The following is a 17,662-nucleotide window of genomic DNA, read 5'->3' as shown; positions in this document are numbered from 1 at the left end:
TTTCCCTACTATCTTTTTCTGTGATTTGCCACAAAGTTGAAACACTTGTGTTCCTTTTCACTGTAGGTGTCATGGCCCGGCTCGGAGCTTGGACTTAACCAAGGTAAGGTACAGATGGTCGGATAGTAAAAATATTAAATTTATTCACTAATATTTTAATATATATGAAAGAGCCACTATAAAAATGAAATAACGTAAAACAATTAAATTTACCTCTTTTTTAGTTATTTGTGTATTTTATGAACATTGTCTCTTTTAATGCTCATGTTTTAATTCAATAATTTAACTTGAAATATCAGTTTAAAATAACAGTAAGCTAAACGAGACTAGTGAATACTCATTCTTCTATACGATAGTTATTCAATGTAAAAGGAGACAATATGCATCCCAATTAAATTGTGTAAAAATATAATAACATTTGGCGGATTTTACTATCTAATATGATCATTCAAGATAATTTAAACATTCCCCGTGTCTTATCATGTCATTTACATATCAGTATCATTTTTAATCTGTTTACAACCTTCATAGGAGCACCGTCTAAAAATTGTGTCACTTAAGATACATCAATGTCAAAAAATTTTCCTTTTACGTTCACGGATACCTCAGTGTTCTCTTGTTAGTAGCATAAATGCGTGTTTCATCATAGTCAAGCATGCGCATGCAAACAATCAAAATAATAAATCTTATTCTTATGATACCATTCAAAAACCTGAACTATAATCAAAATGAAATTGAAGAGCTAGCAAAATTTATCTAATCATCTTATAGAGCTATAGTTTAAAACTATAAGTATCCACTTTTCCTAGCTTCCCTGACACACCGATTCTTGAACTTCCGACCTAGGCCCAAATATTTTTAAACCTAAATTGATGTTAAACATTAACATTTATTTTTATTAAATATTAATTATAAATTAAGTATTAAAATTTAATTAAAACATACCTTACTTTTCAAGATAATTTGAATTGTATCTCCATTAATTATGTTTTGATTTTAGATACATTTAATATCAATATTTAAATAATAATTTTGAAGATTCATATAAGATTCATTAATTAAATTAGTTAGTACAACAACTTACCTTAAATCAAAATTCGAGTTTCGCTAGACTTCCATTCTCCACTTTATACCTGGAATTCTTCCTTTTTCCTTGTAATGGAAGTTTGCGTCTTCAAATAACCTCAAATTCGGGATTTTATTGTTTTTATCCCGTTTTAAGTAATTTTCTATAACACAATTTTAAAGTAAATATATACTCATACACGCCTATTATCTGTAATTATTTATATAACATTTTATCAGTTAACTTGTTTAAACTCTTAAATAAACCTTCGACTGGCCCAATTTCTCATAATCACGAGTTTTGTTCCTCGGTCTCTGCACGCGAGCACCATGCATGAAAGGGATCTCCTTCTTCCTCCATCTTATCCCAAATTATTCCATGCGGAGTACTTACGCAGCTCTACGTGCTGACTCCAACAATATGCTGCTACATGGAGGTTATTGTGAGATTATTGATGTGAAATCACGGAGGTTATTGGAAAATTATTGGAGGGTTATTGGGGGTTATTGCGGGGGTTAATGCAGGGGTAGAATCGGGGAGGATATTGGGCGGTTATTGGAGTGCAACTGTGAAGGTTATTGGGGGGTTGTTGAGGGTTTATTGCGGCGCTATTAGAATTAATGTCTCAATAATCTCTCGATAACCCCCCAATAACCCGCCCAAATAGTTTCTGCGGTTCCACTTCAATAACTTCGTGGTTCCTCTTTAAATTTTTTTAGGTGGGCCCGATATAACACATATGACGACATATTACTGGAGTCCGCATGTAGAACTGTGTAAGTATTCTGTATGAAATAATTCCTCCTTACGCGAGCACCACACATAAAGGTTTCTTCTTCTTCCATCTTTGCTTTTGCACGATACTTATCCTTCTTCTTCGCGTAGAGCAAAGTAGCGCCAAGCTCTTCCTTGTTTCATGAAACCGAAAAACTCGAAGGAGAGTTTCCAGCTCAATATCGACGTCGTTGCCTTCCTCACCTGCTCGCTAGGACTCAGATCGACCGACCTCTTCTTTTCCTTCTTTTTGCCATGGAACAGTGTCGTTTGTCTATCCAGATCTCTGTCAAGCATGATGTGGAGTGAAACGATGCTCTAGTTGAGCCACTCGTCTCCTTCTCCTTTCTTTTTCTTCTCCTCCTCCTTTCTCATGCTCCCCCTCTTTCTCTCGATCCATTTCCCTCAAATTTTCTGCTCTAGAACGAGAGGAAGGGTGAGAGAGGCGCATAATTTTTAACTATTGTGGGGAGATGCGTGTTCTCCAACAGACACATCTCATTAAAAATTATTTATTTATATTTTTTTTGTTTCATATTTCAGTTATTACAGTGGGAAGCGCATTCGTGTTGGAAGATGCAAAGTTAAATTCTTAGCTCCCGGTAGGGCTGCTAATGAAAATAACGAAGAAGGCATTGATGGTTGGAGAACAGGATTGCAGAAATGGTTGGAGGGCAGCGAAGCTGGCTGAAGATGGATGGCAAGATGGAAGGGAGGTGGTTACAGGAAGAAAATAACATAGCTGTACAGTGTTCCCTATGGCTAGGAAAGAGGACTATTGCAACAAAGGGATGGATGCGAGGCAAGGAAGGTCGAAGCTGAATACTCCCTCGAGAACAGGTTACTGTGAGAGCACCACTCGACCCTCATAAGAAGATCAACACCTCGGGTGAGCTACAACGGAGCTCCACCTGCATTTGAATACAACCCGGGAAGAACATCACGCTGGCGGCTGTCCCAATAGAAAACACATTGCATTTGGGTCATTGCTTCGTTTGTGGGAACACTTATATCGAGAGTAGGGTGAGTAGGGGGTACCCCTGCATCAAATTCCTGGGGTCAGGGGAGCCTTAACCTCATCCATCTAAAGCTTCTGACTCTTATTAGTCATGTCAGCCCTCTTGAAGGTAGCGAAAATTTTGTCAGCTATCAATTCATCATTCTTGTAGGTGTTGTCATCCCAAAGAACATCCTAAAAGATAAGTATCCATCCACTTTTGGCTGCAGGAAGTGCTGTCACGGTGGTGGCTGCAGCAGGGCAGTATGGTTGGGGCAACAGGGAACACCACATAGGGGCAGTGACGTGGGAGGGATGGATAGCAGGAAACAGCTGACCAAAATAGCAAAAGTCTGTTGTTTGGGCTTGGCAGCGGCAACGGCAAGGTGGGAGGATGGATAACAAGGTAGTAGCAGCAGAGGCGAGTTAAGGATGGCAGGAATGGTAGGTAGTAGCAGCAGAGGCGAGTAAGGATGGCAGGAATGGTTGGAGGGCAGCGAAGTTGGCTGAAGGTGGATGGCAGGATGGAAGGGTGGTTGTAGGAAGTCAACAAGATAGCTGTCCAGTGTTCCCTGCGGCGAGAAAAGTGAACTACGGTAGGGAAGGGATGGATGCGGGGAAGGAAGGTCATAATACTATCTCGGGGGCGAGCTAGAATTGGAGCGCCACTCACACTTCGAAGAAGATCATCACCTCAGAGAGCTACAGCTGGAGCACCCCCCACCTTTGAATACAACCCTAGAAGGGAGGAAAAGAATATCGACGACTCTCCTGACAGAAAACGTCTGTAAAACGCATGTAAAACGCATGTAAAAATCCCCCTAGACTCCTACGAAAGCAAATATATAATAGGATAAGTTGGAGTAGCCGAGAGGACCTGCTGACTCTTAAATAGGGACAAAACTTAGTTCGGTCCAGGTACAGCATCAGGGTCGCTGCTTCGTTTGCAGGACTCCCGCATCAGCTGAGTTTGAGCTCGAGCTCAAGCTCATGGCTCCATAAGCCTGACTCACGAGCTCCTTAATGAGTCAAGCTCAAGCTACTCACACCCCTGGCTACATCCATTATAATTTTTCTTTTTTGAAACGCACTCTCTTCCCTTACTCTTTATGATAATGCATCTTTCTCTTATGCGGCATATTATGTAGCCTACATCACTTACTAAAAGTTAATTAACGAGTCTAAAAACACCAAATTACCATGATCTTGATTGGTAACTGCTGCCAAACCCTAAAACTGATTCAGAAAGCAGGTTTTACAGTTAGATTATCCTGCCCATCTAATTTTCTATTTCCTTCTCCATTTGTACCTTATTTTCTGATACAACTTTATTCAGATTCCGGATGCCATGAGGGGCAATGAGCGTGTGGATGCAGTAGTGGTGGATGAGGAAGCTGTAGGCTCTCTTGACACACCTGGCTGCGGAGCTAAAATTCTTTATGGCAATAGCGCATTGGAAAGCTATCTCCGCATATATAGTATTAAAGATGCCGAGGTAAAAAATATGTAAAAATGAGGAGTCATGCTGTCTATATTTACTTTAAGAAGCATTTACAAACATACCAACCGATTCTTATGTATTTGCATTTCTGCCACCTAACTTTGCTCTTTACATTTATTCTGCCAAATCTTTTATATCACATCTAACATACAACTATCTTAACTTTTAAAAGGTGAAATATATTTTTGTCATGAATAGGTGAGATAACATCTATGTAAAAACTGAAGTTTAGTTGTCAGATAGAATTGAGTGGTGTGTATGTAAATCTTTCTTTAAACATGGATTTCATTGAATATCAAGTCTTGTAATTTGGACCTCCATATCAAATATAACTAGGAACATTTGGAATGATTAAGCCACATGTTGCTTCTAGATGGTTATAAATTTTCTCTCATTAAAACTGGTACGAAGGTTTTAAGTATTGGTGTGTTTTTCTTTCTGCAGGGAAAATGCTGATATATTGGAAGCTGAAGCGGAAAGTCAATCTAAGGTTTGCTTTTGTGATAGATAACAAATTTCATTCTCTTGTAATTAATATCCTTTTGAAAAATGATTGTGTTGGATGAACTGTGTCTTGCGCTAAAAGTTAAGAAGAAGAAAGAGGGGGGGTGCTTGAAAGAGTTTCTTGAGGGCATGAATATATATATATAGCCATTATCTTGCTGAAAATGGTTAAATAAAGTCATAATAATTTTCTAATTTTGTAAAATTAGTCGAACATAAATTAACTGCTTTTAGTTCATCAGCACAAAGAATAATGTGTTATATATAGTTTATTATATCAAAGAGTGTTATAATAAAGGCATTACAGTATAAGAATTGCATATAAATTTTGGGGGTGATTGAAAATGTGCTAATAAAGTTTGAAGCACACCATCAATCTTAACAGTCTCAGACAATGTCCATTAAAAGATTTTTTTTATTTTAGATTTGCATTTCCTTAGGGTATTAACTTATCCCTTTCTCCTTATGAAAGTTATTCATTGGAAGATGATGACTAAAATGTGTTCAATTTGGATATGAGATTAATTTTAGAAATTTTGAATATTCTTCATCGTTTGGTTTGGGTTTGGTGAATTTTTCCTGAGAAAAGTTTTGATAAGATTGCCGAAAATGGAAGGATCATTGATAATTTCTTATATGGTTAACAAGTTCAAGGCATTGGTCTATAAATGACTTTCATGTCATGCACAAACAGAATTGTTTTGAAGTTAGGTATTGCTTAGTTTTGATGGGCTACTTCTCAATTTTGAGAAGAGTTATCTTGTCTTTAATGAGATGTAAGAAAAGAAGAGGGAGATTTTTGAATGTCTATAAGAATGAATGTCATATGAGAAGACATTGAAGGGCTGATTTTGGATGGATCTAAATATAGAGAAGATGATCTAATAGAAAGTCCTGACCCAATGTTATCAATGTATTTTTCATTATCATTGTCATTGTGGTACTAGTTTATAAAACAATTTCGCAGTTGGGGAGTATATATATCGAATTTTTTTGTAAGAGGGTTCACTAGATATTTAGTTGTAGGAGCAATAATGTGCTCATAACTATTGTTTATCAATTTTGATCAATAAACATTCATGTCATGCATGCATTATTATTTTTTAAATGTTTATATAGGTTTAAGTATAAAATTTTGAATATTATGTTGAATTATTCTTGTACATAGAGTTGATGATGAATATTTGTATAATTATATTCTACACACTAATTATGCTCGACCAATAGTGTTGGGAAGCAGAATGAGATCATTGGATATTTTACTAGAAAGAGGTCACTAGAAATTTTACTATAAAGTATGGTGGTCGAGATGGAAGTATGGAAGAATGAGGAAAAAAAAATCTAGTTAGCTCATGCACTTCTTCAATCAATCCTTGCCCTCTAATCAACTATAGTAGCCATTTATTGTATTTGCATTTTGAAGATTTATCAACTTAAAAGCTATGAGAAAAATTCATTCTTGGATTGAATTTGTGCATTGAAAAAAAAACACAAACAAACAAATTTACTACCAAAGTGGGTCAAAAAAAAAAGAAGAAAAGATTCAAGTGATCATATAGAAATTGTTGAGGATGTTTTCATGGAGACATAATAGATTCTCCATCTTTTGTGATTATAAATAAAGTGGATAAATATGAACCAGTAATTGATTGGAGGCCAACTAAAAATAAGAAGTAATTAACTTGAGAATTCATCAATTCATCAAATAAAAGGCTCAAGCTAATGATTGGTATAATGGACAACTCTAAAAAGAGATTAAAATAGAAAATGAAAGTGTAGAATGATTTCAATATCCATGCACCCACAACTTAACTATGCAGTAGGGTAACAATTCTAATGCTAATATTATTTGTTTTATAATATTCTTTGATGATAAAATGTTTTTTTATTGTATACTTGCACCCACCACTTTTGTGCTTCATCTTCTAGCATGGATGTATCTAACACTGTTCTCCTATTTTGCGGACAAATCGTACTGTCCATAATTTTTCTGATCTTAGGAGCTAATCTTCAACAGTTGTAGGGTCACTGACACTCTGAATGTAGGTGGCTTGAAAGAATGAAATGTTTTTAAGTGTTGATCCACTTCTGCCTCATTTTCAAATCTGGGTCCTGTATTGGTGTAGGATCTTTCGATAGCAATTATTTTATCAACCACTTGTGAGATCAGTTGCACAATACCTGCAACTCAGTTGTTCTGGTGTTTGCATGTGTCTTGTTTTGATTTTAATTTCTGCCCAAAACAATTTCAACTCTAACTTTATGCTCTATACTTAGCCTAAAAGACCAGCCTTCCGTATTATCAGATTCTTCTCAAGGCATGCTTATCTGTATAGACACTAATGAAATTTATCATATAATAATTTTATCATACACACGTGGCATCTTTAAGTCATAAGGGTTACCTATCCCAGATTTATCAACCTATAGCTCTGTATAAATTAGTTCATGTTTAATCTCATTCTTACTTATTTTAAATTCAACACGCTTCCATTATTATTTTCATCCAATAACCATGCTCTGGTACCACTTTCTCACACTCAAACTAACCCCCATAGTAGGTTCAACCGTGGTACGATAGATTGTGGCAATTTGATCAGACCAACTCTTACAATCACTCATCCGGACTTTTATAATCAGGAGCCACGGGGTGTTGAATTAGTCTAACTAGATTGTCGTAACATACATGATACATTGCATTTCAAATACATACTCAGAAGCATGGAAATCATATCATTCAAAAAAATGAAAACTAATACAGAGTTGTTAAATCTAATATAATAACAATAGTTACCTAAAATATATGTACAAAACTCCCAATATTTTCATGCAAAAGTTGTACAAAGATACACATGACTACTCGCCCCGGTGCTCATTGGCCATACCTGAAAGGCAACAGTGAAGAATGAATAACGATGAGCTCAAATAAATAATCAGGGCTAACATAAGATTTTGTGTGTTAAAAAAAAATGTGCATGCTCGTATGTAACTATACACACATATCATAACATACTAGCATAATAAAGAACATGAAAAAAACAAGTGCAAGTAATAAAAAAAATTAAGATTACAACATAATATTGGTTGAAAGCATGAAATAAAGCATGATCATAAGTATATTTATATGTTGTTTATCGTATGTAATCATAACAATGTCCATATCATATATGTCATAATAATGTCACTTGTTTAATGTATAGGATTTAACTATTTTCATTTCTTTTTGTCATAGGTCATCACTTTGCCTCAAAGAGCATATAAACTATTGATAAAGGTCGGACTTCCCCCAACATAGCAACTATCGACAACACTCTTGATACTCCCAATTCCCTAACTTTTTATCACCGCCTAATTTCAATATTTCCTAAAATTTCATACCTCTATATATATCAGAAGTGAATATATCCTTGTGTAATGTACTTACAGGCACTCATGTAACTAGGGTTGTCAAAAAAACTCGTTGTTTGCGATCAGTTCGTGTTCGATTCGTTCGATAAGCAAACCAGATAAATACAGACAATTTTTTTTTTCGTTCGGTTTATAAATGAACAAACACAAACAATGATTTGTTCGAGAACCAAAAATGAATAGTCATTTGTTCGATCATGTTCGAATCATTATTGTTCAAAATATAAAATATATATATATATATATATATATAATTTATCATACTTTAAAAAATTAAATCCTTTAAATTATAATCTAATCTTCAGGATCGCCTCTTAGCTTATATTAAATTCAATAATTTCGTATTTATCTTCAGGTACGTCTCTTAGCTTAAGTATTCTTATTTCTTTTAGATTTATTTAGTTTCTATGAGTGAAACCTAATTTTTGTGAGTGAAATCTCGCATATTGCCTCTAGATTTGAATTTTTTTATGGATGACATATGATATTTTGGTTTTCTTGTAAGCCGTGTTTCAGCTATTTTGCATTTGTGTTGTGATTCATACATGTTTAAGCATTAATTTCATATATGTTTAAGTTTTTGAAAAATTTCGAACAATTCAAACAATTCTAATAAATTTGTAAGATAACAATTCAAATAATTCTAACAATTCAAACAATTCAAACATTTCAAACAAATCCAATCAAACTCGAACAATAATTTCACGAACAATTTCAAACACGAGTATATTTCAAACACACGTAATTTCAAACGAACCAAACACGAACATGAGCTATGTTTGTTCGTGTTCGGTTCGTTTACACCCTTACATGTAACATTACTTGTGACATTTAAATCATCAATTATGCATTAAACATCTATAGGTATTACATGCATCATGGGCATGCATGAAGCATAATAAATGAATACCCGCACTTCTGAGCATAGCATTATATATATTGTAAGAAAAAGTAAACGTACATTCAAACATGCAAGTGCATGTATCCCTTCACAATATGCAGAAAATTCTAAATGCATCTGTGTCAACATAAAAATCATATGAAAACTTATAAAAGATTATTTTTCTTAAATTAACATAAAATTATTTCATTTGACTTGACGGAGCAGTCTTATGATGAGTGTCCACTCGCCGGTCTCGAGTTCGTTGCCTCATATAAACAGTCGAGAGCCCATAGAATATGTAGGATTTCATAAAATTTGGCTCATACCGTACGATAACCTAGAACATGCATTATTTACCAAAACATACTTTAAAAGGGATTTTCGACATAAATTTGTCTTTTCGAAAACACCAAATTCCTCCCCCAACTCTTTTAGCACCTTAATATTCACTTTCCCCTTGCTAATTTCGTGCTAAAATTCATATGGAAGCTTTAAATTTGCTATCAATGCTTTTGATACAATTGTAACGTCTCTGACGATTTCCGTGAGCGAAAAATGAGGCCAACTTCAATTCAGAAGTGAGAGGAAGGAAATTGAAGTCTCAATTATTGTGAAAGAGGGATTCATACTTACAGAAATTGCCCCGGAGCTTCGAATCACGAGCTGCAACAAGTGCTGCTCAGTTCACTGCCTACTTCTGTTGTTCGCCCCTTGCACTGTAGCAATGGTCGCTGCCCATCTAAAAGGTGTCGAACAAGACTCCGCACAAGGAGAGAGAGAGAGAGAGAGAGAGAGAGGAGGGATTTATGAGGAGAAATTTGAAGCTCGGTACCCTATTAGACCGCATGAATGTAATTAAATGCCTGAGAGGTCGGTTGACTACAGTAACAAAGGATTAGGGAAATTTAGTTAAGGATTGATTAGGTTAATTAAATATATAACTTTGAAATTTTATATCTTCAAATATGTTAACAATTCATGCATGGTGCTTTATATGGAATTGATCCATTTTATGTATAAAATTTTATAAAACTATTTGGATCAAATTATGATAGATGAAATTTTTTTGTGTACTTTTTCAGTTGTGCTGAATTTTACCTGGTATCTTGAAATTTGGGTGTTACAAAATCCGTGGAAGATAGTGATCAATGTGTAGCTCGAGCTTAAGTTCTTAATTTTTCACCTTAATCTCCGAGGAAAGAGAGAATGGTTCAAAAGAAGGGTTTTTGGTTCTAGGGAGAGAGAGACAACCCATATAAATTTTATCGTCGCCCCTTTTATAAATTTTTTTCCTATCTTCCCATACATAAGTGAAAGTAAAAGCATTGTAAAATCACATTATACATGTCCATAATGTCTTGATAAAAAAATCGTGATGCACATGTCAGACATCACTTTAAATAAGGATGGATGTATGTCTTTGTTTGTAATAGTGGTCTTCTCCGGTAATTGGTTCGTCTTAGGTTGGATCAACCACTTTGGCTGGCGGGCCTAATGTGATAATGACTTAAGTTTTTTAATATACACTTTCGGAGTCCATAAGGCCTATTGATCATTACATCCTACCCATAAAAAAAAAACCTTATTTAAGTATATGGCTATATTTGATTATGCATTAATACTACCGACAATATTACTAGTAATCAGTAGACAAATGAAAACAATATATATATTGTAACATTATAGATCTCATAAACTTAATCTATCACTTATAATACCACGTTACATATTTAATACCCATAACATAATAATCTTAATTTCTATTACAACATCTTTATCTCGATGTAAATTTATGCATGAAAGATTAAGCACTCAAATATACACTACTTATTTGATATCAGAGGTCTATTGTATCTTTATATATATAGATTTATAACTAGAAGAGTTAGATAAAATTATATCAATTTCATGGTTTGAAAAGATTACTAAAAATTTAGAAAGAATAAAATTAGTGCATCAACTAACAAGATAGTGAGGGCATATTAGACTGCTATAATGTACTGCTTTGGCTCTGTTTTGTACTGCCACCTCTTTCCTCCTTTAAGATCTTGTGCTTTTCTTTAGGAGACTCTTCTTTGCCTTCATTAAAAGTGGAAAAATGATGTAATAGTTAGTTTTTTTTTTTTTTTCATTTGAATTTTTTCATGTATCCTCATCACTTATTGGATAACTATTTTTAAGAGTATGAACTCAAAACAAATAATTTGCATATACAACCTTGAATATAGCTTGTTGTAGTTGATACCTCAATAACTAGTCAGTTAATGCAAGCTCATATCACATCAAACCTTTTCCCTTGTTGATTAGATTGATCTCTTTGTTAAGCACATATAGCCTCAATTGACAATGTAATTTCAAACTATAATGCCACATATTTCAAAAATTCATTTACATGTCATGTATCTCAAGAGTTATATCAAGGTAATTTTAGGATAAGAACATGCACTTTTCGATAAAACTATTAAAATTTTTTTAAATATTATCATTAAATTCTATAAATTATAAAATAATAATAATAATTATTATTAATATTATAATAACTATGAGACCATGTATTGAAGTGAAAATTTCCATAAGCTTTAAAAATTATTATTTCTTATGAAAAAATAAATTTTGAGCTTTCATTATAGTCTTGATAATGTGATGAGTATAAACTCAAAGCTTCATTACAATCTTATCTTAAACTACATCTTTGAGTTCTTATCTTCAAAGTCATTTATTATAAATGATAAACACAACATGGTTTGAAGTCTATAATGTTAGCACCCAATAAAAAGTATATTTGAAACATCCTATAATACCATGCTTTAATTTTCTTACTATGAATAGGGAAAAAATCAATTTTTTGTTGAATTAAATATCTATATTTTATTTAAAAATTCTAAAATAAAATGTATTATTTGCATTTATTAGTGTCCATTTAATGTCTTTTTTGCATTTAATGGTATTCACTAAAACTAGTAGGTAACCTTAACCTAATTATTCCATTGGTAACACACATGCATGCCACCAAAACTTTGATTTTTTACTTATAGACCACCTGATTTCTCTGTGTTTCGGAATAAGATGGGAGGCCTCTAGATAAAAATTAAATTTTGGGTGGTTGATATGTTAATACATACATATTAAGTGACCAATATGTAAATTTCTCTAAATAAAAAATCAGCACACGACTACTAAATCTAGAATTTGGTAAATATCATAATGCTTTTTTTCTGTCTCCAGTCCTTCATGACCTCGATCCTCATTAGCAACTTCACTCATCATTAGGATTGTCTAAACGGCTCGTTGTTCGTTAACAACTCGTGTTTGACTCGTTAAGAAGCTGTGTTCTAATAGTTCACTAAGTTAACAAGCTGATATATATATATATATATATGATGAGCTGTTTCTTTTAAAAATTTGATTAACTACAGAGCTACAAATATTTATAATCAATAAAAACTATTAGTTAAAAATAGAATAAAATATATATTAAATTATAATTAAATGATGTTTTAATATAAACAATAGAATTTAAATCTTACTCCAACCCTTAACATCTAACGATTATTTGTTCGCGAACAACCCATGTTCTGCTCGCTAAACAAATGAACCAATCACGAACACAAATATAAACGAGCCGAGCATCAATAGTGATATATTTTAACAAGCCGAACACGAGCTTGGGCTCTCGTGCTCGGTTAGTTTACACCCCTACTCATCATTACTACAATTTTGTTGTGCAAAATCTATGAAAGGGGAAAGTGCACAAGATGACACTTTCACAAATAAATAATATCAACCAGCCAATTATTGAGTATTTACATAGCCAATAACTAAACTTTACTTGTCACATTTATACCATATAAAACTTTTTATAACATAAAAAATACAGCCATCTTAAGTTAAAAAGTGAAAAACATTTTTTACATGCATAGATGTGATATCATTAATGTAAACATTAAAACTTTGGTGTTAGACATGTAAATACTTATAAATTGAGTGAAAAGTAAATAAATGTTCCATAAATAAAACCAACATGAAATTTACAATTGTAATAACATGTTGAAGGCAATTTCATTTGCAGAATAACTTTATGTTAGTGAAAGATATATATCTATTTAATCATTCAAAGCGACAGACGTATTTGCTTTTCTTTCATACATTTAGAGCTCATACACAGCCTGCATTATAATGAGGAGCCCAACCTAAAACGAAAGGAAGGCGAGCTACGAAGTTCTTCAAAACAATTTTATGGTGCGGATTTCTAATTTCGCTCGTACATTTAGTTCTCATCTCCAAAGAAGCCATTAAACAACACTTCTTTTTTCTTTTGCTTTTGTTTTGCTCTTTATTTTTTAGTAAATTGACATATCATTGAATCTATATTTGCCAGTGAATTATAAACAAGGAATGAAGCGTAGAAATAGAGAGAGAGAGAGAGAAAGAGAGAGAGAGAGTAGAAATTGTTAGAAATTAGGGATCTTGTCAAATTTCTGTATTCCTCCATTTCATTTAGCAATCCTCTATTTATATAGAGTTCTAGTGAATATTGAGAAATGTCAATTACATCTTTATTGATTTCTAATCAGTTAACTCGTTATTGATCGACTTCTTGTTATGCGGTGAATAATTGCCTGTTGTTTAGCCCTTCTGCAACTAATTCCTTCCCGAGTGATACTTGAACTGACTGATTCGTGACTCGACCAATTTCTGGTTCTTGTTTTCTCGTTCAAGTACTATAATGTTATTTGGTTTTCTAGTTTGTCGACCCCTTGGGTCGGTCACTCGATTCATGTCCATCCTTTGATCCATCCGTCTTCTTGGTTTGTTGGCCTCTGGTTGGTGGCTTGGTTAGGTCCTTTCCTTGGGATGTATTCATTCATTTCGATTGATGACACGTGCCTTGCTTGTAGCCGCTCGATCCGATCAAGGGCATTTGGATTACACATATTTTAATTATTTGATTCTCTCTTATATTAGTAAGTTATGGCTGCAATAAAAACTAGTGAATTAAGCACAACAAGTGATTAGTTGTCATCAAATAACTAACTTTAATGATTGGTACTCCCTTAATTTTCAGGCGATTAATTGTTATTTATAGGAAGTAAACTTGCCTCATTCATAATATCCCTTGCTATTCTGCATGAGCCTTGAACCCTTACTTTATTGTTTTCACTTCTCTGTTTTCAAAGACTTATTATGAATAAGGTGATGAAGTCACAAACTAACATCTTGAACAAGGTCCTAATCTGGGATATACAATTGGAAACAAGGGGTACAAAACACTATAAGGGAGAGCAAAAGAAGAAATTGGTGGTGAAGAGGAAGGTTTCGCCTCAAAGCCAGGCAGGTCCTTCTGGGTTGTCCCTAAAGATTGCTGCTTCGATCACCCCGATCGAAAGCCCAACTGTCTAGCCTGTGGTTGCAACGTTTGTCCTACCGGAAGATCAGAGCCTTCTGCCGAGCACCTGGGTCTCCCCACTGCCACAGAAAGTTCCTCCAAAGGAGCCAACAACATCTAAAATATTATGAGCTATTGACTAGTTTGAGAGCTTCCCCTGTTTTATTTAGTTTTCTCTAATGTTGCAGATTCAGATTTGCCAAGTTTGAACAGTTCATTTCGTGTTATCGAGAGAAAAAAATAGGTGGTAGAAGGAGATGACAGACTTGCCAGTGAGGATGGGGGAGTTGATCATCCTGAAGGTGTTCCTTCTGAGATACATGAGGGCAGATCACAAATACTTTTAGGAAGACTGGGCTACATTGTTTTTATAGATCAATTTTGGTTGAGCCTCCGACTTCCAGTATGTAAAGAGTTGTGGGACGTCTTTAAATTTTACAGGGTTGTCCCAGTGCATTTAAAGTAAAAATTTGATCAGTGATCAGTGAGATTATGACTTTCATTATATTCGCTCACCGTATGGGAATCGACTGACCAATGGAGCTTTTCAACAATATGTTCTCTTTCCAAACATATCCGTACGGATTTTTCCAATTATCATTCGCGAGACGTTTTATGGTGCTTGGGCATTGTAGGACTAATGGATAGACGTGGGGCAGTCCGATGATCAATAACGACCGAAAGCCAATTTAAATATAAGATAGTATGGCGGCGACTAGGAAATGACCGAGTAATTAATGATGTTCAACATCTAATAAACTAATCAACTGCAGTCGAAAAGATGGTAAGCTCCCTTCTGATCGATAGTAGGTGATATTTGCGAGCAGAGTTACCCGAATTCTGTGATTTTTTGTCTAGCAATGGTCATTTTTCTTGTCGAGCTAGATCTCGTCTTTTGACTCTAGTGAATCTGCGAGACACATGAATAAGATACATGTGAAAGCATATATATATTTTCATTAGTCGTCTGATTAACAAAAGTGTCTGAAAAAAAAAATTCACAGAAAAAAAAAATTCACAGAAAAAAAAAATTCATATTATTGATACTATAATTTTAGTTGTATGGCTGAGATTAGTTATATTCTTAAAAAAAAATAGAAAGAAGTAGAATAAGAGTTCATAACTTTTCAGGGGTATAAAATCTTCAAGTCGTCCCCGTTCCATGTGTGAGACACTTCCTTTCCCATAATGAGGTTTGTTTGATCAGAGTTAATAATGTTATGCAGATTGCACAAAGAATATGTGAGAGGATGTTAGCCCTATTTTTTTTTTACACCTTCGACCTTCTTTCTGAGAAGGTTGAGTATGATCTTAATTGCGGTTTCGGCTTGCCCATTGATTCGGGGGTTGTGGATGAAAGCGAACATGACGTTAATCCCCTCATTTTGATAGTTCTTGACTCCTTGATCCGTGAATTATGTTTCATTATCTGTGATAATACCTAGAGCTAAGTCATATCTACAGATAAGGTCAGTCCGAATGAAGTTGCAAACAATATTATCTGTAATCTGGCCAAGCGACTTGGCCTCGATCAACTTGGAGATGTAGTCAACGGCTAGAAGCAGGAATCTTTGTTGGCTCTTAGGAGGGAGAAAAAGTCCAAGGATGTCGAGTCCCCAGACAGTGAATGTTCATGGACTGACTATGGGTTAGAGTTTGTGCAAGGGCTAAAGCTACATTAGAGTGAATTTGTAGCACTGCTCACATCTTTTTTAAAATAGGATTGGCCAGAAATATATTCTTGTCGTTGTATTCTGTAGGCTAAAATATTTACTCTCAAGTGGCTTTTGCACTCACCGGAGTGTTTTTCTCTCAAAAACCCCTCGACCTCAGTTTCTCTCACACGTCTCAAATATAGGAAGGTGGTTGATCTGTGGAAGAGTTTATTCTCCAAAATAAGGTATTGGGCGGGTTTAATTCAAAAACAACTTGGGTCAGCTACTTGATTGTTGTCTCAGGGAATATGCTCTATCTTGTAGTGCATAAATCTGCTTATCTCTGTCATTGCTTTCGTGAGGTATTTCACCATTACCTCTTCTTTAGCCTCAAATTTCCCTTTTACTTGGTCAACCACTAGTTGGGAGTCACTCTTCACCAGGAGACGTCGTACGCCCATTTTGTAGGCAAATCACAACCCAACTATGAGGGATCCACATTCAGCTTGGTTGTTAGTGACTTCAAATTCTACCTCTACAAAATGATAGAGGTGATTTCCGCTAAGGCTAGTTAGTACGAGCCTGAGCCTCTCTATGGTTTGATTTGATGCTTTGTTTATATGCAAGATCCAGGTCAGTTCATCGGTGATTTTCATGTCACTAGGGTCACCAGGTTCAGTGAAATGTGCTAAGATGCCCGCCACAGCTTGAGCTTTAACGACAATCCTCAGTACGTACGATAGATCGAACTCGCTGAATTATACCGCCCATTTGTGGAATCGGTCATAGTGCTCCAGTTTAGTGATGATTGCCTTGAGAAGAAAGTTGGTGATTGACCTAATTAAGTGCTTCTAAAAGTACGGCGTGGGTCTGTGTGCTGAAACAATGAGAACAAAAGATACTTTATCCATAATAGGATACCTGAATTTCACTCCTTTAAGGACTTGACTTACATAATATACTGGGAATTACTTTCCTCGTTCCGCCAAGATCGGGACCAACTGATGGATTCAGTACTGACTCCTAAATAAAGGAGAGTAGGGAGAGTTTCTCGTTCTGTTTTGGGCTTTAGAGGAGAGACAAATAGATTAGTGAATCCTTCAACTGCTGGAAGTTTTGTTCGTATTCTGTCGACCACCAAAAATTTTGGTCCGTTAAGATTTTAGAAAATATAGCACTGTTGTCGTCCCTCTTGCAGATGAATCAACTATGTCTTGCGATTTGGCCTGTTAATTTCTGAATATCTTTGAAATTGTGTGGAGACAACTGATCGACTTAGGCATGCACATTCTCTGGATTGCCTTTTATCCCTTCGGGCTTTAGCAAAGAACCCTAGGAATTTCCCGATTTTTTCCTCGTACGTGCATTTGAGAGGATTGGATTTCATATTTATTTTCTCAAAAATCTTTTTTAAATGTTGTGTTGTTCAGGTGCTTTGCTTTTAACCGAGATCACCGACATACACTTCATATATATGTATATATGTGC

The 17,662-nt window shown here is 34.8% G+C and overlaps 1 protein-coding gene across 4 annotated transcripts in view; it reads left to right on the top strand.

Moving 5' to 3' along the window:
- Positions 1 to 8,280, top strand: part of LOC110030630 (CLP protease regulatory subunit CLPX3, mitochondrial-like) — a 76,240-nt gene extending 67,960 nt beyond the window's left edge. For 3 of the 4 annotated variants that reach the window (XM_020733438.1, XM_020733437.1, XM_020733435.1), the window contains 2 exons: positions 4,174 to 4,332; positions 4,783 to 5,037. In XM_020733438.1, the coding sequence (XP_020589097.1) occupies positions 4,174 to 4,332; positions 4,783 to 4,794 (171 nt within the window). In that variant the 3' untranslated portion in view covers positions 4,795 to 5,037. Of the gene's footprint in view, positions 1 to 4,173; positions 4,333 to 4,782; positions 5,038 to 8,074 lie in introns of those variants that run through there. The other variant, XM_020733436.1, reaches the window with a different exon arrangement.
- Positions 8,281 to 17,662: the final 9,382 nt, after the last annotated feature.

This window comes from Phalaenopsis equestris, unplaced genomic scaffold (assembly GCF_001263595.1).
Source record: "Phalaenopsis equestris unplaced genomic scaffold, ASM126359v1 Scaffold000745, whole genome shotgun sequence".
Taxonomy (NCBI): Eukaryota; Viridiplantae; Streptophyta; class Magnoliopsida; order Asparagales; family Orchidaceae; genus Phalaenopsis; species Phalaenopsis equestris.
Note: the sequence above shows the minus strand (reverse complement) of the source record. Positions and strands in the feature narration are given on the sequence as shown.